General features: G+C 39.2%; 1 protein-coding gene across 1 annotated transcript in view; it reads left to right on the top strand.

Moving 5' to 3' along the window:
* The first annotated feature begins 1807 nt into the window (after positions 1 to 1807).
* pgs1 (phosphatidylglycerophosphate synthase 1) overlaps positions 1808 to 23748 on the top strand; it is a 36895-nt gene continuing 14954 nt past the window's right edge. The window contains exons 1-6 of the mRNA XM_083993770.1: positions 1808 to 1934; positions 10071 to 10275; positions 11928 to 12005; positions 16483 to 16582; positions 17353 to 17542; positions 21307 to 21485. Coding sequence (XP_083849896.1) covers positions 1819 to 1934; positions 10071 to 10275; positions 11928 to 12005; positions 16483 to 16582; positions 17353 to 17542; positions 21307 to 21485 — 868 coding nt within the window. The 5' untranslated portion in view covers positions 1808 to 1818. The remainder of the gene's footprint in view (positions 1935 to 10070; positions 10276 to 11927; positions 12006 to 16482; positions 16583 to 17352; positions 17543 to 21306; positions 21486 to 23748) is intronic.

Below are 23748 nucleotides of genomic sequence, written 5' to 3'. Positions count from 1 at the left end.
GGCTCCCTCATCCCGTGTCAGGAAGCATCTGACTTACTGTAAGTGCTCTTGAGCAACGACCTGCTGGGCTGCTCCAGCACTGAGGCCGACCTGAAATGCCCTGTTGCGAGGAAAAAGTGCCGGATTTAAAAATATTTCTAAAAAAAAAGAAACATTGTGTTTTATCAGCAAAAATGCACATGGGGGCATCATACAAAAGTAGTCACATGCAATTATTACTATTACTGGAACATTCAGCAGCATTTTAATGTGGTCGAGCTATTATTAAGTAATCTTTTACAACTGGGGTGAAGTTATTATTGTTATTATTATAAATATTAAGGGCAATAATGAAGCTATTTTCAAAACAAGACTACCGAGTGCTTTACATAGCTGAACCAAGGTTTAAAACATTTCAACACCGCAGTGAGGAAGATAAAATCATTCATTAAGTACTTACTGTCAGGTAGTTTGGTTTACTGTGCCATGCTTTGCATTTTATATGCCCATTACAGGCTTTTAAAATGCTTTAAAGTAACTGTAGCTGTCAAATAATGAAATGTAGTGGAGTAAAAGTGAAAATATGTATCCATCCGCTTACAGAAAAACATAAAAAACTTTTCTGCACTAACACAGAGGAGGACATTATAAAAGTATACAAAGATAACAGGGCTTTTATTTTCATTGAGGAAGAAATAAGTAACAATAACTACAAGTAAACTACTAGTAAACAGTTTTTGCAGCCAAGAAGTTATATAAACACAGTTTAATAATAATAATAATAATGAGGATCAGCAGGTTTTCAGATGCTTCCATGCTGAGAACAAGGTTAATGTCACTCCAACCACATGATCACCTGTCAACGTGGAGAAAACAGTTGCTTACATACCTGTAGTCAACACTAAAGTCCCACCTTTGACAGGAAACACTGGAGGCAAAGGTCAAACCAATATAGGCTAATACAACTTGAGGGGCGTTTTCTAGTCAGATAAAGATGTATAGGGCTGTCGGCCTCTTTGTGCTCTGTGTGTTCATGTAAAGAGATGAGTCTGCATATCAGCGTTTTAGGGTAATTTCAACTTTACTGCAGAACCGGTTATAAGCCAGTTTGACCACTAGAGGTCATTTAAAAAGGATTTAAATGGAAGAACGAAAACCACTCATAGAAAGTATTAAGTAACTGAATAGTGGATGTTACTGTAATACAAACTAGACACATGAGTCTTAAAGCAGAATTGTATTGCTGGTTGAGATAGGCTAGTAGATTGGTATGTTGTTTTTTTTTTTCAATGACCAGTACTGATTATGGATTCATCCTCTGAATACTTCTCCCTTTTGAATAACTCCAAAAACGTAATAATAATCAGAATTGTTTATGAAAAACAGCAAATGCAAATGTCTGAAAAACATACATGATTGAAATGCTGCATGGAAAATGACTCAAATGAAGATTAAACAGTTGATACACGTCCTAAATATATAGCAAAGCATGATATATCATTGATATAATCTTATGTTTTGCATATAAAAATCACAATTTTTCAAGTAAACAGGTAGCCTACTTATGTAAAAATAAATGTTCCAGCTGAATATTTATAGGCCTATGCAAAAAACTACTACTGTTATAAAGTAAACAAACTACCACAAATAAACGTAGTAGGTGAAAACAACAGCTGCATTTTTTTCTGAAATATAATGAAGTAGAAATATAAAGAATCATAAAAAAGTTATCATAAGTAGGCTACTTATACATTTACAGTAACGTGCCCTGCGGTGTAACTGTCTGTGAACTCTCCGCCGTGTCAATAAAGTTATTTCAAAGTCACAGAGGCTGCAGCAATGGCGGCTCCCATGTCCTGGAGGAGGCTGGTGTACTCGGTGTACTCACCGGCCATCACCGGGGTTTTCACCCGAATATCTGACCGGCTCTCCCGGGTGCGGGACAGAGGAGGCGGGTAAGAGACACGGCTCGACCCCGCAGAGACCCACGCATTTAGAAACACGCAGTTAGCCGCAGTGTGTTGCTACACCACGGAGCTAAAAAATGCTAATGCTTCCATTGTCGGACACCCGTTTTTCCACCGTCGTTTCTTTACTCACAGTCAACGACACCTCAAAGTTTGACATTTAAGCACGTTTAGATTCTGCATCGGAGGCGACTTGTGTGAAATTAGGGCGTTTTCACGAGCATTTTATTAAATATCTGCAGTGTTAGTGAGTCAGTACTGTTGCCAGTCCTGCAGACAGCAGCTCACCTTCAGGGGAAACTCTCAGTCAGAGGTTGTACAACATGTTCCTCTTCTTCATGTTGTGTAACTGTTGAGGTTGTCCCGGTTACCAAAGCTGAAACCGGACACTCGTCTGGAGTTAAGAGGTTTTACCCACGTGAAGCAGAGCAGAGCACGACGGGACAGGTGACATCACAGGTAAAGGTTTAAACACCTGAGTGATGGCTGTCATGTTTGACTTGTTATAACTGTGTCACCCAACAACACTAGTGTCCCACTCCCTTTCTTTCTTTCTTTCTTTCTTTCTTTCTTTCTTTCTTTCTTTCTTTCTTTCTTTCTTTCTTTCTTTCTTTCTTTTATTGACCTCCTAAGTTCATGTGTACAAATCAATAACAGAAGAAAGACTGACACATGCACCTAGATCTACAAAAGCTCCCGGCCACATCCACATCATCATAAAAGTTATCAATAAAGTTAAATGTATGCAACTAAACCTCTATCTTCATTATGAATATTATATTAGGCCTATGTCTGAAAAATACCAGAAAAACAGATATGTTTTCCTTTAAACCGTCCAAAACCTAAAGGTATTTTTAGTTTATTATTGCACACAACAAAGAAAAGCATAAAATTTGCTTAAAGAATTGGTAAAGTGATCAAAATAACTTCTGATTAATTGTCCTTTTTAATAAATCCTGCATTGTTGTCATTTTTTAAAATAAAAAATGCAAAAAGTTTGACCCCTTCAAAACATTTTTTTGTCATAAAGCATACCTAAATATAAATATAAATGTTTGCAGCTGGTGTTTACTTAACGATCTAAAAATATAGCCTACTTCCTTGTGTTTCCGTGATGAATATCAAAGGACTTAATGTTTTGTTTCTTCAGATACCTCATTTACAAGAAGTTTCTGATAAAAAAAAAAGACCAAACCAGATCACAGTGCCGGGAACTTAATCAGGAACAGATCAAGATCCATTGATCTGAGCTGAAGGCGTTATCTTCACCAGAGTTTTGAGATGAATAATGGGAAGGGTCTGCCTCTGTCGGAAATTAGTGTGAAGTGGTGTTCCCAGGTTGTGACCCAGTTTCTGTAAAGGAAACAAAAGTTTGGATCATGGAGACACGTTGGAGCCTGAAATAAGAGTTTGTCATCTACACATCTCTCTTATCTCATCTCCTCTCTCGTGAAACTGTAGCTGTTTGGCTTTGTTTCCTCCCGCACTTAACTCTGAATTCTTTGCAAGTCTGAAATTACACAGAGTGGAAAAAAATGTGGTTTACCTGAGAACAGTGTCAACAGGTAGATCAGTAATCCAGATGAGTGAGGGACAAAAGTATGTGGACACACCTCAGGGATGTTTTCACCCCCTCGCTCCAGCTGAGTGACCAGTGGGTACGTGTACGAGCACTTTGCATAGGGGTAGAAACATTTATTGATTTATTTCCAAGAACTAAATAAATATTCCCGGTCGCGCCGCAACTAGTTCCCCCTCTGGGCGATACAGTAATAACCTGTCGCACAACAACACCAAGGCCACGCCAAACATTGATAAATGACTCAAACATCCAGTTACTGATGCTGCGGGCTCAGGAGACGGTTCATGGGAGCGGAAAGTTGTATGTTAGGCTATGTTATGAGAGAACGACAGGTTGATTTCTATCATTAATTTATGATTTTATTTAGAAGGCAGACAGATTCTAATTTATGTTTGAGTTCAAAAGAGCAAAAATGAAGGAGAATTATTGGTAACCCTTCAGTTTAAAGGCCGCTAATTACGTGATAATTTCAAGAAATAGCCAAGAAATAACTAGTAATCGTGTAGTGATGTCAAGAAATAGCCTAGAAATAACGGTCAATTTCATAGTAATGTCATGTTTTACATAGATGCAAATGATTACACATGATTTTCATGCTTTGAATTTTTTGGGAAAGGCCAGAATTGTTCTCCACCAAGTCCTTGCAGTTGAGTTATTTCTGGTCTACGCAGTCAATCATTATTTCTAGGCTTTATTTCTCGACATTACTATGAAATTGACCGTTATTTCTTAGCTATTTTCTTGACATTGTCGCGATTATTATTTAAAATTCATCACCCTAGTGTCTTTGTAAAAATTAAAGATAAATTAAAATGATTTTCATTTCATAATCAGTTGTGTTATGACCATGACTGAGCCCCAGTTCCCACATTTTGCTCCCATTCAAGTCAATAGATTAGGCCTATATCGCCGATTTATATCGTCTCACACCAGGAAGTCAAAAGCACAGTGCATCTGGTTAATTTCAAAATAAAACACAATGGACAAACTTTTTACAATCGTTAAATCATCACTTTGTCAACATTAGTTTCGCCTGCTGTCATCAGTCAGTCAGAAGGGCGGGACGTCATGGATGAGAAACTAATAATAATGGGGGTGGAAAACCGCAATATCTCATGATACAACACGTCCGTTCTACAAGAACATTAAGTCAACATCAGAAAGGCAAAGTGATCTGTTGTTTAGCTACATATTAATCTCACTTTAAACGTGACTGTTTTTATCACACAACGCATCAAGTGGGCGAGGAGGGTTTGATTTATCAAGAGGAGTCAGAACAGAGATAAGCTCAGGGGGAAGCCTACAAGACAAAAAAAAGTTGGGAACCACTGTTTTAGACAATGATGATCTCTGATCTTTGTGGAAACAGTTTTATTTGACACTTTATTTATTAAAGCCCCTGTACGGAGCTTTTAACTGGATACGCAAAAGTCTCTGGTTTCTGCTGATGTGTCTCTGTTACCTACAACAGCAAATGAGCCCATCAGTGTGAAGATACGCTATTTCTAAGTAGTCTAATTCTATACCTCTGGAAGGCATGGTCGGGTCGGACCACTGACGAAACGATACGAATAGATACATTAAGCTGCTTAAAAAGAAAAAGAAAAAGCAAGTCCCGTCTTCTTTCCGACGTTTCCAAAGCAAATCTACACAAACGTCTTCATGACAGTGGGAAATGCAGTTTTCAATCCGGCAAAACACCACTGCTTTCGTCCACATGGGCCGCCAAAATCAACACTAAATGAAAAGTCTGTACAGGGGCTTTAAGTTTTTGTGGAAACAATTTGACAAAGACTCGGAATCCAAGATCTTCAGTAATGATGACACACAGCAGGTCATATTTTCAGGTGTCCACATCTACTTTTGGCTGCTTCCCTTTGGAATAAATCAGTATATTATTATTATTATTATTATTATTATTATTATTATTATTATTATTATTATTATTATTATTATTATTATTATTATTATTATTATTATTATTATTATTATTATTATTATCATTATTCTAAACTCTTAAGAAGCTGAAGAATGAGGATCTGAATCTGTGAGGGATCTATTCTCTGCTGAAGGCGTGATCGCATCGCCGCGTCTGAGTGAGGAGTTCCTTACGAGAAAGAGGACAGACGGAGCCGTTTGTCCTGTCACATGCTTCAGATCATAGAGGAGGGAGGATGTGGCACAGTCACATACCAGAGAGTAAAAAACAGCTCCTCCATTCATTTCTAATCACCACGCACGCAGCCAGAAAAGGTTCGGTCTCATTAACGTAACGTAACCTCATCAAAATGTAAGGAAGTTAACTCCAGACTTCCTGTAACAGGCCGTCGTACAGTAAGTGAGCAAAAGAATAAATAAAAATGAAAACAATTCCCGCTAATCCGCTTTATGTTTGTTTTATGGAGGCTTTTATTGTGTCTCAGTGTAGCCTGAGGTGATAGTTGATTTTATATTGATTAGCTCAGCCATGAAATGAAAAGCAGAAACAGTGGGCACATAATTACCTCCACCAAAGGAGCAGCTACTTATTGGTCTATCTTTTTATATGTGTGTGTGTGTGTGTGTGTGTGTGTGTCGGCTAATGTCAATGAAACACTAAATGTTTTCTATTTATCTTTCCATTCTTATTTAAATATTTAGGGCGTTTAACTTGTTGTGGCATAATTATTATCCAGAGTGCAGTCGACACATAAAATAACAATGATGTATAATCATTATTGCATTTCCTATCCCACATACTTACACCTATACACAGACACACACACCTGCACCTATAGATACAGCGGGGAAATAATTGAACGCATCAATAGACTTGCATGGTGAGTATGCATAGACGGCGGTTAAATGCATTACTCATTGTTTTGATCTTTTATAGGTCTGTCTGCAGCTCTCTGTCAGGCTCCTTGGCTGTTGGACGACTCTTCTTAGTTTTCTTTTGACTCAGTCAGAAATCTTATTGGTCCTGGCCAGTTTATGGTGAAACGTTGTTGTTTTCACTTCTGGATCAACGGCACTAACAGATAAAATGATGCATTCAGACACATCTGCAACTGATGCATCAGTTTGTTCTGCAACATCAGTTTCTGAAGGTCTGGAGAAGCTCTTTGCTTTTCCCCATCATGAGACGCCTCTTGTGTGACACCTTGGTGATGAGAAACCTTTTCATAGGCGTCAGTTTGGACTAAACCAGCTGATATTACTTTGCACTAGGAGACAGGATGACTTTGACTCCAGCTGCTTTCTTGTCTTTCCAAACCTTTTTGCACCTCCTCTTTTTCTCCATGTGTTCAATACTTATTCCCTGTGTCATTTCACTTTATTACACTTTACTTTATTTATGGACATACGTGTGCATTACTCGGGTCGACATCTGGTGAAAATTTCATGTCAATAGCTCCGTTAGAAATATGTTTTCTGAGAAAACTGTTGACACGTTCAATACTTATTTTCCTCGCCATATATGTTGGCCTGTCAAAGTTGAAAAGATAATAACATGTGAGTGCAAATTCCTCTTAATGCCACTATTTCTCGTGACATGCAATTAACACAGTTTCTGTTACGTCGGTCTTTGACTCATCGTTTCCTGGAAGTTACTAAACTGCAGTCACATGGTGACCCCTCATGTTTTTATCGGAGGTCTTATGAGTGTTTATTATTGGTAAATGTATATGATAAAGTTACATTTGCATAAAGCAACAGCATATTTTCCATTATAAAACATTTGGTACATTTTGAGCAAGTAAAAAAAACAAAAAAGACACAATGAGCTACAGATGCTCTTGTTATCTCACTTTTTATGAAATGTTTTCGATTGACAGCTCAAATATGTTTACATACAGTCAAAGGGAATTCACGGCCTCATTCAGCACGGCAGCACATTTTATCGTAAGTCTTCGACTTTCCCGGACATTTGATGCGTCACCCGAGCAAATTTGCATAAAATTCCTGTCTCCTGTCATTCTCCTCTCACACAACATGTTTGTTTTTTTTTGCAAGGAGTAGGTTTACACCAAAAAAAATAGAGTCTGTCTGGACTCAAATGTGGTGGAGGCGATGGGGGCGTGGATCAGAGAAGAGTAAGAAGAAGCCATAAAATGTTGCTGCAGATCCACTTAAAAGGAGGCAAATACAGGAATTTTGTTTTTTTAATCAGTTTCCTGATCACAGATTTCTGTCATTGAGATTTATTGCTCTCATTCTGCAGGTTGTTGCAGATCCTGATTGTAATCCAGATCTGTTGGAGGGACGAAAAAAAAAAAAAAAAAATCGAATGCTTCTTTTTTGACCCTGCTGTCACACACTCCTCTCTTCTTTGTCTTTTTACCTGGTACAGAAAAATCCTAAAGGGGTCGGCTGAGGTTCATCGGCACGTTACATAACATCATCGTTGTACCGATAATAACCTTTGTATTTTGCTCCGTGCTCTAAACACTAGCGAGGGCATTGCAGCATAATATTATTGCAGCTTTGATGTGACAATTGTTTTATGGCTTAGTGAGAAAAATGTGCCGTATTTATGAGTGGACTCACAAACAACAGGGAAATCCCCCTCCTCCCGAAAAGATACAACTCAGCTCAGTCTCGGTGGCTTTGGAAAGAAAAGCTGAGCCGAGTGTGTGATTTACTGTAAGTCGGCTTTTGTGGGTCGAGTTCAAGCCTCAGTGTGAATGTATGTGGATGTTTAATGTGTGTGAGGCTTTGTCTGTCACAGTGAAAACAAAGGGAAGGCAGAGGAATGACTCCTGACAGTCGTGTCTGAGGTCGAACACTCCACCCTGTCTTTATTTAATGTGGCTGCTCTGTCAGATCAGATATTTTTTTTTATACGTCGGAGACAAAAGAGGAGAGCGAGGGCATCTGGGTGTTGTTGGGTGAAGTTTAGGACACTGACAAAGAGAAAGAGAAACCAGACACAGTTGTATTGTACTGTACAGTGTCAAATCTTCTCATGGATGTGTAATCCAACCATTAATCTCTTAATTTAGCTGTTTCCGTGATAATATTTGGATTTGTGCTGTCCCGGCGTGAGTTCATGAGCTGGTTGGAGCTCTGACATCTTGATATTTGAGCCCAGTTGGCACCTGCGACGAGACAGAAGTACAAACACACACAATACGTGTGGAGCCAATGTTTTCCTGCCCTACATGGCACAGGCCGGCCGGCCGGGCCTGCCCTGTTTTGGCCGACGACGGAGATTCCCCAGGGGAGTTTTTGTTTTTGTTTTCCACTGTAGAGTTAATTACTGTGGATGTTTGAGTGGTTAGGATGATGGTTTGAAGATTTGGTTTTAGTTGCATGAACAAACTATTGACACAAAAAGATTGTGTCGATACGACTGAAAGCTCCAGAACAGCTACTAACTGGACCTTAAATAATCAGAATAATGATGGTTTATCGATTAATAGTTCAATAATCAAATTGTTCTTTATTTCAAATGGTTTTTTATTGAGTTTTCAAAAAAACTGTAGTGAGAAAAACAAGAGCCAAAAGACACAATTACATGAATGCCATACATGGACACAATCTCCTGCGTCGGATGTAATATACAGTACATACACACTACAAAGACACTAGTTTTTTTTGCTTCAATTTGTTATGCAAATTGTTCTTTAGAGCAAAAAATTTAAATCCAAATTTCTACTCGTTTCAGTACATGAACTCTGAAATGACAACATTGTCAGGTTTTAAACGACCTTTGAATTCAAAATTATGAGTTTAAAGAAATTGTTTAACATATACAGTACATTTTTTGTTTTCTGACTTTGCACAGACAAAAGTGTTGGATTTACCTTCTCGTTTGGTTAATCGATAAATAAAAACACTCGTTAGTTGAGCATCTTCAGCTCTGCAACAACTGGACAAATGTCTATGATCGACAGGAGCTAAATCTCAGGAGCAGTTTACTGATGGATCTCAATATGAAACTGTTCTGTCGACCACTAGTGAACTGGTTTACACTGAAAACTGAAATATTGATCATATTGAAATATTGTCCAGGCGTAGTTCTTCTTCTTCAACTGACAGAAAACTGTGTGAAATGTCTTTCCCGGGTCATTTAAGGGATAGTTCAACATTTTGGCAAATTGGCCCATTGCCATAATCCCTATAGTTTTAGGAGTAGGTTCGTTACCTTTAATTGTCGGTGCAAGCTATTTTTAGAACGGCGGGGCAGAGCCGTGAGCTGCTCAGAACTACGCTACGGAGGCTAATGGGATTTCTTGGTTTCCCTCAACAACTCCAAAACGCTCTGGTGGAGAAGTTGTGACCTGCACAGCTCCCGGCCACGCAAACTATTATGCGATTATGGCAATGGGCCAATTTGCCAAAATGTTTAACTATCCCTTTAAATGTCTTGTTTGGTTTGATTAATTCTACAAAACCACAGAGAAAGAAAACCAGAAAATATTAATTTGAGATGTATATTATCAATAATAACTGAATCAATTATAAAACTGGTTCTGGTTTTACTACGCTCGTCTTCTTGGATTAACCTGTTAGTTACGTTAACGACACTGTCTTGTGACTTTTCTGGTTTCCTGCAGCTCCTCCGTGCTGCTGCTCGCTCCCCTGCTCGCCGAAGCCGACCCAGCGCCGCACTGCGTGTCCAGGACCACCCCGGGGTCTCAGGGCGCCGACGGCCTCTGCAGCCACTTCCGATGGATGGCCGAGCACGTTCCCGCCTTCCGGGTCCCGGGCACCAGCATCCACATCCTCACGTCCCCCGATCAGTTCTACCAGGCCATGAAGGTCGGTCGGTCGGTCGGTCGGTCGGTCAGTCGGCGTCACACGACCAACACAACACTTAATCGTTCTCACGTGTGTGTGTGTGTGTACAGTATGTGTGTACCAGTGTGTACTTTGGCAGACACACAACAAACAAACAGGTCCTGAGGTAATTAAGGAAGTATTTTCCCATCAGATGTGTGTGACTCAGCGCCTTTTTATATCGACTACGCTACAGGTTCTTCCTGTTTGGAGAAAGTTACCAGTTAACAGTTAGAAAAATCTCATTTTTTTCTACTGATTCAGTAAAAAAAAAGTGGATACATTTACAATATAAAATATTTAAGTGTTGAATTTTTAGTTTTAATGTGGTCGGACACCTGCTGTGTGTCACCACATAGGAATCCTTTTATGTCTCCTCCAGCTGCTCCACAGCGAAACAGGAATTTAGCTTCTGGGGAAAAGACTGGAGAGTTTCCCTATTGTTCAAACTCAGACAGAGAGAGTTCAGAAAGAAAGAAAGAAAGAAAGAAAGAAAGAAAGAAAGAAAGAAAGAAAGAAAGAAAGAAAGAAAGAAAGAAAGAAACTTCCTGCAGGTGTTTGACTTCATGATATTTGATGTGTGTGTGTTTAAACAGACTAATAGAGAGTTTAACACTGGATGGTTTCACGGTCTGTTGGACCATAATGTAACTTGGGTGTGAACGGGTGTGCTGCTCTCAACAACATGCCATTAGTGTTTTTTAGTTTTTTAACGCTTCCCCATACCTATGAAAACGGGGAAGGTTGCAACTGAATGGTTATTGTGTGTGTGCCAAAACTGATCTAAAATTACACACATACAGTACATACACACACCTAGACCTACGTGAACATACTTCTGTTTCCACGTAGTCATTGTGACCAGGCCGTTTGATATTTTTTTTATTTCACGTCATGTGCTGAAACGTTCGTTGTGCCTCAAGCAGAGGAAATAATTTATGCACGTTTAAAATCTTATTTTGCACTTGTAAGCCATGATCAATTGATTTATTGATTAGTAAGACTTCATTAAATTAAGTTTTTCTGTTATTCTTCTATTAAAATTAATTTATTTTCAGTCATTGGTTGGACTTAACCTGGAAGCAAATTGTTTATAAAAGTTTAATAGCTGAATGATTATGTCGTTAAATCGGGAGATTGATCAGTGAGCTCACAATTGTTAGCTGCAGTTGTAGCTCAAGGCGTTGACTTTGTTTAATTCAATAACTCACCTCTTTGTTGTGAACAGGTTTTATTAGTGCACAAAACGCTGAAAGCTTCGCAGACTTTTGTTTTCTGTTTCTTTGTTCTGGTTTAATTATAAGAATAAAAGGCGGAAAATGGTTGAGTGACGGCCGAGTAAACCTGCACCTTAATAACAAAAACTATCTGTGCGAATGCTTAATGATAAACTTAATAAAAAACATTTTCTTTGTGGATGAAAATCAGATGTTTTTCAGTTTTCAACCTGAAAGCACCCGGTGGCGGTGGCCCCCTGAAATCTGCTTACTTATGCGTCTGTCTTCTGCTGCTCTTGGCAGTAAATGTGCTTTCTGCTAATAGTTTATTATTTCGTAACATCAGACATGCAAACACTCGTTCTTTGTCACGATTCCTTGTTTTTTTTACTGTTTTTACTTTTCCTGTCACTCCAGGCACGAATCAAGACGGCAAAGAGGCGAGTGGTGATGGCTTCGTTGTATCTGGGAACGGGTCAGCTGGAGCAGGAGCTGGTGAGGAGGAAAAAAAAAAAAGAAGAAGCCGTGTTTCGGTTTTGTGAGACAAGATTTGCTTTTAAACTGTGCTCTGTGTTTTACAACTCTGGAGAGTGAAACTGCTCTAGTTCTGGTCAGGTGAGAACAATGGCATCCGAGCACAGACACGCGCCAAATGACTGGTCAGAGATGCCAGAAAATGTGAGTCAGAGTCGTCGTCCAAAAGGAGAACCGCACTGTGGTTTGTTCGGCATGAAAATGCACTGGAGGCCAGCTACAAGGAGTGAGTGACCTCAAAATGCAAGGGTTTATGGGTATAAGGAGACCAGTGCTGGCATGTGATGGCCTGCTGTTCTTCATGCTTGGAGAGCCTAGCATAACAACATTAACCCAGAGTAAACCACAGTCTGGACTGATGCTCGTATTCAGCTGTTTTTTTTTTTGTTTTTTTTGCAGGGAGAATTACAGAAAAGGGCAGAGATGAGTCAAACATGCTTAATTACAGTTAAAAGCATTCAAATCCATCTTGTGATTTCTGCCAAACTCTGCAACCTCACAAGAAGACAGATTACTAGAAACATGAGTTATTGAGGTTTCAGTCCAGTCAAGACCAGTCCATGTGCAATTTTTTTATTTTATTTTATTTTATTCTAAAGAACCAGGTTTTCCTTGTAATTGGAACGAAATGAACTCGACTCGGCTCGGTAGAAAAATGCAAAGACAGTTTGTGGTTTAGACGAGAGAAAAGTGAAAACTGCAGGTGTGTGATGTGACCTCAGAGACTGAATCCCCGCGGCTTAACACACCAACACTGGACTGATACTGATACCGACAGTCAGTCACACCTGTGCAGCGTTATCTACAATAAGTTCAGGTGCAGGCAACGGAAACAATCAGAAAAAATGTATGGCAGCGATTATGTTGAGCAAAGAAACACACAAAGGCGACTCCGGCTGCTTTATAAGAGACACTGATAACGACAAAGTGTGGATTTGTGGAGATTGTTGCGCACGGTTCCTCTGGTCTATAGGTCGACGTAAAAAGCTACGAAAGAGGGAGACTGCTCATAAATGTGGACGTAAACAATGCAGGTTTGATTAAAGATTATAGGAGCTTGAATGATGTGAGATTTTCCTGGACTTAAAGGGATAGTTCAACATTTTGGCAAATTGGCCCATTGCCATAATCGCTATAGTCATAGCAGTAGGTTCGTTACCTTTAATTGTTGGTGCAAGCTATTTTTAGAACGGCGGAGCAGAGCCGTGAGCTGCTCAGAGCTATGCTACAGCGGCTAATGGGATTTCTTGGTTTCCCTCATCAAACTCATCAAATACACAATCCAACAACTCCAAAACGCTCTGGTGGACAAGTTGTGACCTGCACATTCACCACGCTATGAGATAATAACAGAACGTTACGAGACAGAGTTGTTTTCAAGGTAAATACAGAGAGAAAAACTGCCCCTGAAGGCAACGCGCATCAGCGGTTTTGCATGAATTTACCTCGAAAACAACTCTGTCTCGCAAAAGCTCTGAGCAGCTCGCCGCTCGGCTCGGTCGTTCTAAAAATAGCTTACACCGACAATTAAAGGTAACGAACCTACTGCTATGTCTATTTGCTAAAATGTTGAACTATCCCTTTAACTATGATCATTACAGTCGATAGATAATGTTAATTTTTGATCGAGATACAAACTGAATGTGAAAATGTCTGGTTTAGAGATCAACTGATCGGGTTAAATCAGACCAAGCTGGATATTTTATGGTATTTTGCAATTCATCTGTTAATAATACGTTTAAAAAATGTATACAGCACAGTGCAAAAAGTGTTGAAGCACAAAAAAAGTGATCCGTTCACAATAGTTTTTCTTTGTCAGTCAGGTTCACACAAAGTGCAGAAACAGTAGAGAATGATTCAACATTTGCGGTGACTTCCCTTTGCCCTTTCAAGCAGCAGCAGCCGAATCTCAGGTCAGCTGCAGGTCGTCTCAGAGTCTCCTCGTCTCTTTAGATGATCGCCTGGTGCAGGTCTCCTTGTTCTCGATGGTTGTTGTTCTTCACGGCAGCAGAGAGTTCATTTGAGAGCGATGAGATGTCTCCATGATTACACCGTGTGAGGGCTAAGCATCAAAACATCTCAACGTCGTGCATACAAGCTGCAGATTTATCTATGTATCAGTATAGCTGTGTTTCCTGCAGCTTTATGTTTGCAGATAAGACAGGAAACGCATTCACAGTCACATCAACCTCCACATTAAACATAATAAATCCATTGTGCGCCTCAGTTCAAACTCTGTCCTCCATAAAAATGTCATTTTGCTGCTGCGGTAAATCAACCCAAGTGTTTATCTTGACACCTTTCTCAGTTAAATGTTAGATATTTATGATTTTACAGCTACGACTAATGATTAGTCTTAATTACTCTGATAAATCATACAGTATGTCAGGTGAGATCTGACATCCAGGCCCCAAGAGTTTGAGACTCCTGCAGAAATAACGTTGAGGACGCACACATTTTCTATCTGGACAAATGTTACGCAGCGTGAGGACGAAACCTTCTGTGCATTCAGACAGAGATAAACAGTGGGTGGTTCAGAGCTCAAGACTGGAAAGAAGAAAGAAGGAGAAATGTTTTACTGGCACATAAACAGGCACTCCGGGGTCACGCGTAATGAATGCATTTGGGCGCCAGATGCACAATTTAGCCCGAGTGTGTGTGGAAAGAAGTGTTTGTTTGATATCAGGTGGGGAACGAATGCCAAGAGGCCACAAATAAAGACTCTGCTGTTGCTACCAGTTTCCTTGTTGTGAGCAGTTAGTTGGAGTTAGTCATGCTTTTCCCACACTCAGTAAACCGATAGATAAAAGGCCGCCAGTGTTTGATAACTGGGCAGTATCCGTCATTTATCAATCGCCATCAATCTCTGTTTTGCACCTCAGTCTTGTTCACAGATAACCATAGGAAAGAAAAAACTCTTACTAACGTCACTTTCATCTGAAACCAGATCATTAAAAAAGAGACGTGTACACTTTTTGTAACCGTAGCAACCGAGCTCGTCAGCTGTTCCTTTGCAAAAAAAAAAAAACAACAACGAGCGATGACGACGCCAGTTGAAACCTGCCAGTCCACGACGTCAATCTGTGGTTTGTAGGGCGATGAGATGTGAGATGTGAGAAGGTGATTTACAGAAACCACAGGACGTGTTTTTTTTTTTTTTTTTTTTTTTTTGCTGCCGGCTCGTTCCAGGGAAATATCACGACGACAGAAGTGAAAAAAACAACTGAGCAGCTTTCAGATCTGCAGTTTGATGTTTGTTTTATCCAGTTTGATGTGTAAAAATAACAGAAAATAATGAAAACATGCACGTAGAGTAAAGCAGAGCAGTAAATCCTCATATTTAAGAGACTGAAAACAGTAAACATGTTGGTCCAAAGTTGTTTTATTAGTTAATTATTAACATTATTCTTATTTTTGGAGCTATAATATACCAGAAAATTATAAAAATGATTATTATTTAAAATTTTTAATGTTGTTTTGTCTGAGCACTCGTATAAAACCTTTTAAAAAAACTACAGCAGCATTTCTGTGGATCAAAAACTTTGTTGTGCGATAGATGGTTAAATATTAAACTTGAAACTTATCTGTCAGGGAGAGGGGGGGCCGGGGGTATCTATAATCAGATCATTGAGAAGATTTCCCACAATGCATCAGTGTGTTTTGTGTAATGTGGGGAACTCCACTGACTTCACACAACAAAACGTCTGTTTCACTGGGCTGCACTTCTTAACGAGGACATGTGAGGAGAGTCTCCAGAAACACAGAGAAATTCAGATAAAGTTCTGATTAATCACATTTTTTTGTTTATAGGAAGGCCGTGTTTTTTTTCTTTTTAGATACAGCAAGCATAAACTTAAAAATGTTCCCTTTTCTTCTTTTTTTAACTCAGCTCCACTCAGATTTATTTATATAGCACGTTCAACACAAAAGCAGAGATTGATCCAAAGTGCTTTACTGCAAAACAAAGAATACAAAACGGCAAAAAAAGAAAATAAACGTAATAGACAGAGAGATTATGATACAATTATAAGAAGACAGTTAAATCAGGGAGAAAAAGTGAGTTTAGAGGTGACATTTAAAGGACTAAACAGTCAGGGAGAATCGGATGTGGAGGGGGAGGGAAGTCCAAAGTTTTGAAGGTGAAGGCCAGAAACACTAAACAACAAATAACACTCATAGGTCACGCTTCACCTGGAACAAACACAAAATATACACTGCCCGTCCAAAAAAAAGAATTTCGTTGGACTGCCGTCAGCTTTTATTATGGCACACATTCGCGATAAGCTCCTGCAATATCACAAATTGCCAAATTGCCCTATGATATGTAAATATTGACGAGCAAAAATAAAAAGACTGAGGAGAAGTTAACCAAACAAGTGATGACATTATCCGAAAACACAAAACTTTTAGTTTTTGACTGTGTTTTGTTTTCCTTCAGGTGGACTGTATGGAGGAAGCTCTGCAGCGCTCACAGGACAACAGTCTCTCTCCTGACCTGAAGGTTTCCATACTGCTCGACTACACCCGCGGCTCACGAGGTTTGTCGCCCGCTTTTCCTCAAGATCTTTTGGTAACACTTTAATTTACAGAATTATGAAATGATGTCAAGAAATAGCCAAGAAATAACAAGTAATTGCGTCATAATGTCTAGAAATAGCCTAGAAATAACGATCAATTTCATAATAATGTAACTCTCATATGCACTGACACTGCACTCCCTCCCACTCACCGACTGAGAAACACATGTGCAATATCTCTGAACTTTCCGCATTTGAAACTGACGATGCTGCATATTTGTTAAACTGATGCCTGTGTGAATGATGTGATGTGTATTATTTATTGCATTTGTATTGTGTATCGTTGTACATTTTGGCACTTTTAAGGAGCAGATCTCCTATTTCGTTGTACAGAAATCCATAATGACAAGGAAGTCTATTCTATTCTATTCTATAATGGCCAATTTCATAGTAATGTGGAGAAATATAGCCAAGAAATAACGATTGATTGCGTAGAAACAGCCTAGAAATAATGGTCAATTGCAAAGACTTGGTGGAGAAATGGCTTTTTTTTTTTTTTTAATTCAAAGCATGAAAAGCATGGGTAATCTTGTCCTTTATGAAAAACATGACATTACTATCAAAATTGTCCGTTATTTCTAGGTTATTTTATTGACATAACTACGCAATTACTTGTTATTTCTTGGCTATTTCCTGACATTGTCACGTAATTAGCGGCCTGTAAATTAAAGGGTTACTGACACTTTTTTTGAATTGTGTCTTCCTTTTCTTCTTCTTGTTTGACGACGCAGGCCAGATTAACTCGAGGACCATGCTGCTGCCGCTGCTGCAGCGCTTCACCGACCAGATGCGAGTCTCCCTGTACCACACTCCAGACCTGAGGGGCCTCCTGAGGCTGCTGGTCCCTCAGCGCTTCAACGAGACCATCGGCGTCCAGCACATCAAAGTCTACCTGTTCGACGACAGCATCATCATCAGTGGGTACGTTCACTGCTCCTCTTCCTCCTCCTCCATCCAGGTCTGGTCTGTTCTCATGTTGCATTTTAACATATGCAGAGGAGAACATGGAGAAACAAATCCAGCCAATATAACACCCTAAATAATCGTATACTGGCAGTGAATAAACATATCTGCAAGCTGATGTGAATAAGTTGTTTTTACTTATTTAATTTAATTTCCAAGCAACCAAAAGTAATGTTTTTAATAATCTGACAGTGTGTAGCTGGTTTCGAGTTTGCTAGTGGCTAGAGGAAAAGCTAGAGGAGGACACTACAGAATAAATGTGCTGGTAGGATTAAGCTGATCTGAAAACTGAGCGGCTTTTCTCTCTCAAGCAAATTTGGTCTTAACATTTTATTAATGACAAGGTGAGGCGTGCTATGTTCATTATTTGTCATTAATTCATCTAAGTCACAGTGGCAAGTGGTGATATGATAAACTAATATATAAGCATTAATGTCAGAATAAATGTGTTAATCACCAAAACTGATTAACAACAAAATAAAATGCGTTAGGACAAATGGTGGTAAATGACTGAAATACCTTTTACTACTGTTACTAATATGGGAATGACAAAATAAAGAGGTGAATTAGCCTTGTTCTTTTATCAAAGTCAATGATTTCACACTCGTCTTTGGCACAAGGACACATGCTGACTTTTTTTGCTTTAAAAAATATATATTTATAATTATATGGGCAGAGGTCGGTTTTGTTTATGACAGTTAAAGACTACACAAATATATACGCCATAACATCGTATGTGTTATATAACGTTATCCACCGCTCCATGTATTGATTTTTCGCCGGCTTCGTTAAAAACAAAATGCACATGGTCGAGAGGAGGGTAAGCAAAACGGCGGAAAAGCGACCAGACTTGCATAGTTCCTCTTTAAAGTGACGTTTTTGTCTTTTTTGTAGCAGCTGCTTGGATTTCCTCAAATTAATTTAACACAAACATTCACTTGGACTCTTGGATTTTGATGCGTCAAAGGTCAAAGGTCAGGGTAACGATGATGTCACAGAGCAGGTGTTTCACTGTTATAACTCAAGAATCCATAAGGCGACAGAAAGTTCACACGAGGATAAAATGAAGCCGTGACGTTTCCTTATGTCCTTAAAAGGTCAAGGAGTTGCACGCTTCTTTGAAGCTTTATCCGTTATCATGGAAACAACAAACAAACAAAACTTAACACAGTCGATGCAAATCAAATACGCAAATACGCCCTCTTAGTGTTAACGGAAGTAAAACTTTATTTTCTGTCAGTTTGTTTTTCAGCGCTCGTCAGCCGTGACAGCTGCGTCTTAACAGAGTCAATTTCTCGGTCAGGGAGGAGATGGTATCGATTCGTTTTCACTGGAACTTATTTCATCCGTGCTGTTTAACCTGGGTTAACAAAAGGCTCCTTGTTGACAGAGTGTGAAAGACACTGAATCAAACCTGAAGACACTCAAGAGGAGCAGCAACAACTTCTTCTAACGCAGGAGGTGTCATGAGACCGATGTTTGAACTGAACCTGGCACTGCAGATGTTTGTTACACAGGAGAAACATGAGATGAGACTTTTATTACTGTTTGGAAAAGAGCCAGCGACTGTTTGTCCTTCAACAGGTCCGATTTAACAAAAAGCAAAAACATCTTTTCCAACAAGATACAAAACAAAACAAGGTGGACTCTGGCTTGCAGGAAATGCAGCTGCCTCAAGAAGTTAGATAAAGGCCGCACTCGACGATGATGTGAAAACTCAGGAAAGACGTTCATAGTTCACTTTGTAAAGTTTGCAGGAACAGTCGGACGCAACGATACAATAGTGATAAGTGATGTGACCGTCAGACAAGAAGATCCGGTTCTTTTATGCTCCCTTTTATGCTAATCTTTGCACATCTACAGTATGTTGTTTAGGTGTGTAGGAGAGGGACCAGCAGATCCAAACGTAAACATACAGAGAAAATCCTGCACACTGTTAAACTTGCATGGGCTTTTTTAATCATGCCGATGTTTCGGTCTTTAGATCTTCATCGGTGTTGGTGTGGCTCTGTCTATTTTCTGCAAGTGCACACTAAGCTGTAGAGCCTGAGCATGTCCATGTTCTTTATTCAAAAGGTTTACTACAGAAGTGTGTGGTAAACTGACAAAACAATAATCTCGTGCAAGCACAGTCAAAAACTAGTGTGCTCTGTCTGTTTCATAGCTTCACTCAGTTAACCAAAATACACATACTACATCACGTTATAGGTCTTAACCAATAAGAAAACTGCAGTCATCATTAATATTAAATAAGCGCTCTGCAATGAACTATAGAACTGCTTATTATCCAAAATCAAATATCAAGAAATCTAAAGTATTTATCATGTGCAAATGGCAAACAATCAGGAAAAGCTGTAGACACTCAAATTAGACATTTCAAATTTCAAATAGGGATCGGCTGCAATGTAAACCCGTTTTCAATCGCACTGATCACAGAGATAATAAACATACAAGAAAATACTTCAGATCAAGTATACTAAATATCAAAAAGCTTAAATACAGTAAGATACAGTGAGCGGTGCTGTGAGGATCACTCCAGGAAACAGACAGTTTTAGATGAAGAATAAACTATAATATACACTTGGAGGGTTCAGATGTGTTCATGAACACAAGGTAATTCAGAAAGAAACACTCATTTAAAAAAAAGAAAAGAAAGAAAAACATCTGATGTTAAGAGTAAAACATAATTGTCAGGTCTTCTGGTGTTTTCATAGTTTTTTCAAAGCTTTTCAACTCAAGAGGAAGAGGTCGTTCTGTCTCTCGCCAACATTAACAAAGTCGGAAAGGAACGTTTTTTTTAAAAACACTGATAACTTCATGCTGTAGTTCAACAACCAGATAATTTATAGACAAAAAAGAAGTGTCGCGCCACAAACACATCACACTCTCTGCAGCTGTTTGGAGCTCACAGGGATTCAAGGTCGTAGCTGCTGAGCACGGTGTGAGGAAAGAAAAAACATCTTGACCTCGGCTGATTAGTCTACTTGCCAGCCCATAGGGCCCCATTGTGAACCCGGAAATGTTGAGTACCCCAAAGTTTTATGTTAGAAATATATAGTATGGGTCCCCAGTATTCAGAAACTGCCGGATGCTAACTTATATATATTGGACAATTAGCATAACTGCCATAATTAGCATAAATTAGCATAATTGCCTATATGGGCAATATTTCAACAAAATTGACTTGGCTGATCTGGGCAATATTGGAGTGGTTTTAGGGGTTATTGATGATGCTGAATCCATTTCTGACATTTTCAAAATTCAAAATGGCTGTCTAAACCGGAAGTGACCAGATTTTAACCGCCAGTGGGCCGATTTTGATGGATTTCAAAACTAAACTTCCGGTTTAGACAGCCATTTTGAATTTTGAAAATGTCAGAAATGGATTCAGCATCATCAATAACCCCTAAAACCACTCCAATATTGCCCAGATCAGCCAAGTCAATTTTGTTGAAATATTGCCCATATAGGCAATTATGCTAATTATGTCAATTATGCTAATTGCCCAATATATATAAGTTAGCATCCGGCAGTTTCTGAATACTGGGGACCCATACTATCTATTTCTAACATAAAACTTTGGGGTACTCAACATTTGGGGTACTCATTGTTGGCAAGTAGACTAGATGTTGTTCTCTCCTCCTTCAGCAGCTCAGAGTTTGAACTTGACCTCATTCTTCCTTCTTCTTAAATCTGCTCTTTCTTCCTGTCCGTCTCCCCAGGGCCAACCTGAGCGACTCGTACTTCACCAACAGACAGGATCGCTACGTGCTGCTGGAGAACTGCCGGGAGGTCGCCGACTTCTTCTCCGAGCTGGTGGACGCCGTGGGAGACGTCTCCCTGCAGCTGCAGCCCGACGACTCCGTGGCCATGATGGACGGCATGGTGCACCCGTACAAAGGTAACATACCCAAACAAGAGCATGCAGCACCAGTGTGTGTCTGTGTGTGTGTGTGTGTGTGCATGTGTGTGTGTTTACCATCCCAACATGTTTTGACACCTCACGCTCGGCTGCGGCGACACCGACCCGGTCTTCAGCAACAGGAGCCGACAGATTTTGCTAATGGAGCTTGAAAGCTTAGACAAGCGTATGAATGATGGTTGGACTGTGTGTGTGTGTGTGTGTGTGTCTTTGTGTGTGTGTGTGTGTGTGTGTGTGTGTGTCTGTGTGTATATTTATATATATACTATGTGTGTGTGTGCTCGTGTGCAGTTAGAAAGATGCAGAGAGCTCTTGCGGTCGGGGCGTCAAGCAGCCGGATGTGAAATTGTGTCAGGATTTTCTCTCTATTCACACAAATACAAACACAAACGTATGCACAAACACACATACACGCACACACATGCGCACACACACACACACTCTAGCACAGCGTGTCCGTAACTCGAGCGCAGACCGACTGCCAGGATGTTAGTTTGAGGGATGGATGACATCATGTCTGCAGGAGCGGGCCGCCGTGGAAACGAAACACCAGGAATAGAGTTGTGATGTCACGGTGTTGCTGGAAGACGATATGTAGTGGGAACTGCACACACACACACACGGTTAGACACACACACACACACACATACACACACACACTCGGGTGAAATTCAAATGAAATCTAATTTGTGAGGATTACAGAGAAGATTTTTTAACTGATAATCACCGATGACATCGTGTCCTCACAGACAAAAACTACTTTGAGCTTCAGAAGAAAAGTTAAAAACGACTCGTTGTTTCCACTTCTTCTCCCTCTTCTTAAAGTTTACAGACTTGAACGTACCAAGAAGACATTATTGTTAAAAACCCAGGGTCAGAGGTCAGGGCTCTTTAAGCCCCGCCTCCCTGCTCTGGTGCTGACCAATCAGAGCCCAGCAGCACCTCCTCTCCTTCTCAATGTCAGTTATAAACAAACCTTTGTTGTTGTTGTTGTGAGGTGAATGGGGTAAAAATTTTAACTAACAGATATCACAATGAAACTTCCCAAGTTCATCACTTACATTAAAACAAATATTTTTTCTATTACAAGTTTTGTCAAATTTTATGTTTAAATATGTAAATGAGGCAATATCTAATGAAATATGTGCTAATTTGCATACATTTCCAGAACAGAAATCTAAACAATGGATAAAGCTACTTTCAAAATTCTTGTTTTATTTTGTTGACACATTAGAGTCAGAAGTTTTTCTTTTTTCATTTTATTTGTTTATAATGCTTATCAAGATATATTATTGTTTCTTTTGTTTGTTATGCTTTGCTATTTGTGCAATTGCTCTTATAGGAGAGGTTTAAATATAAGCCCATAATGGGTTTCTACCTCACTCGCACATGTTTTTTTTTTTCAATTTAATTGTTTGCTTTTATTGTTGCTTTTATAATAGTGCAAATAAACATAAACATAAAAGTTTTTTACAAAGGGGATTTTGGATATCTCTTTTTATCACTCTGTAAATGAGAAAATACTTTGGACTTTTCTGAAAGAATACATGTTAAGGAAGAAAAAGTGATCAGTGCATGAAAAAACAGTGTTTTTGCCTGTAGTTTCTAGCTATTTTATGAAAAAAAAAATATATATTATAAAATCACAACTTGCAAGAAAAATAAATTCAATCATGTCTTTTCTGTCAAGGAAATAAAATAATACCTCTTCACGATCACGTGCGGCGTAATGATCTGGAGATTCTGGGAAGAAATGAAAAGTATTTCCTCCCTGTGGCTAAATCCAACTGATTAGATAAGATACGATAACGATCTTCCAGCGTGTGCAATGTAAGCAAAACAGGCATCGTCTTGTGCAAAGTGTGTGAACACGTTTCCCATAAAATCTTTTATAGTTTGTAAATAAGGAACATGTTGACATCAGTATTTCTCGATTGATCAGACACCGAACAAAACATTTCATCAGTGTATGAGGAACTGGAGAGAAATGACTCAAAATACAAACAAGTGTAAAAAGCCTTATAACACAATAGAAAATTTTAAAAAAATACACATGAGTTCCCCTTTAATGGTTTATTCTGCTTCTTGTTGAACATCCACACAAACTTCTTTTGTTTGAGTTACATGAAAAATCCAAACATGTTCTGTTTCCCTGTGAAAGAGAGAGTGAAAGAGGAAGAGGAAAGCAAATCTCTCTCTCTCTCTTTTATTGACCGTCCAGAAGTTCAGTTTAGCTCCATAA

The sequence above is a fragment of the Trachurus trachurus genome (assembly GCF_905171665.1).
Source record: "Trachurus trachurus genome assembly, chromosome: 19".
Classification (NCBI taxonomy): domain Eukaryota; kingdom Metazoa; phylum Chordata; class Actinopteri; order Carangiformes; family Carangidae; genus Trachurus; species Trachurus trachurus.
Note: the sequence above shows the minus strand (reverse complement) of the source record. Positions and strands in the feature narration are given on the sequence as shown.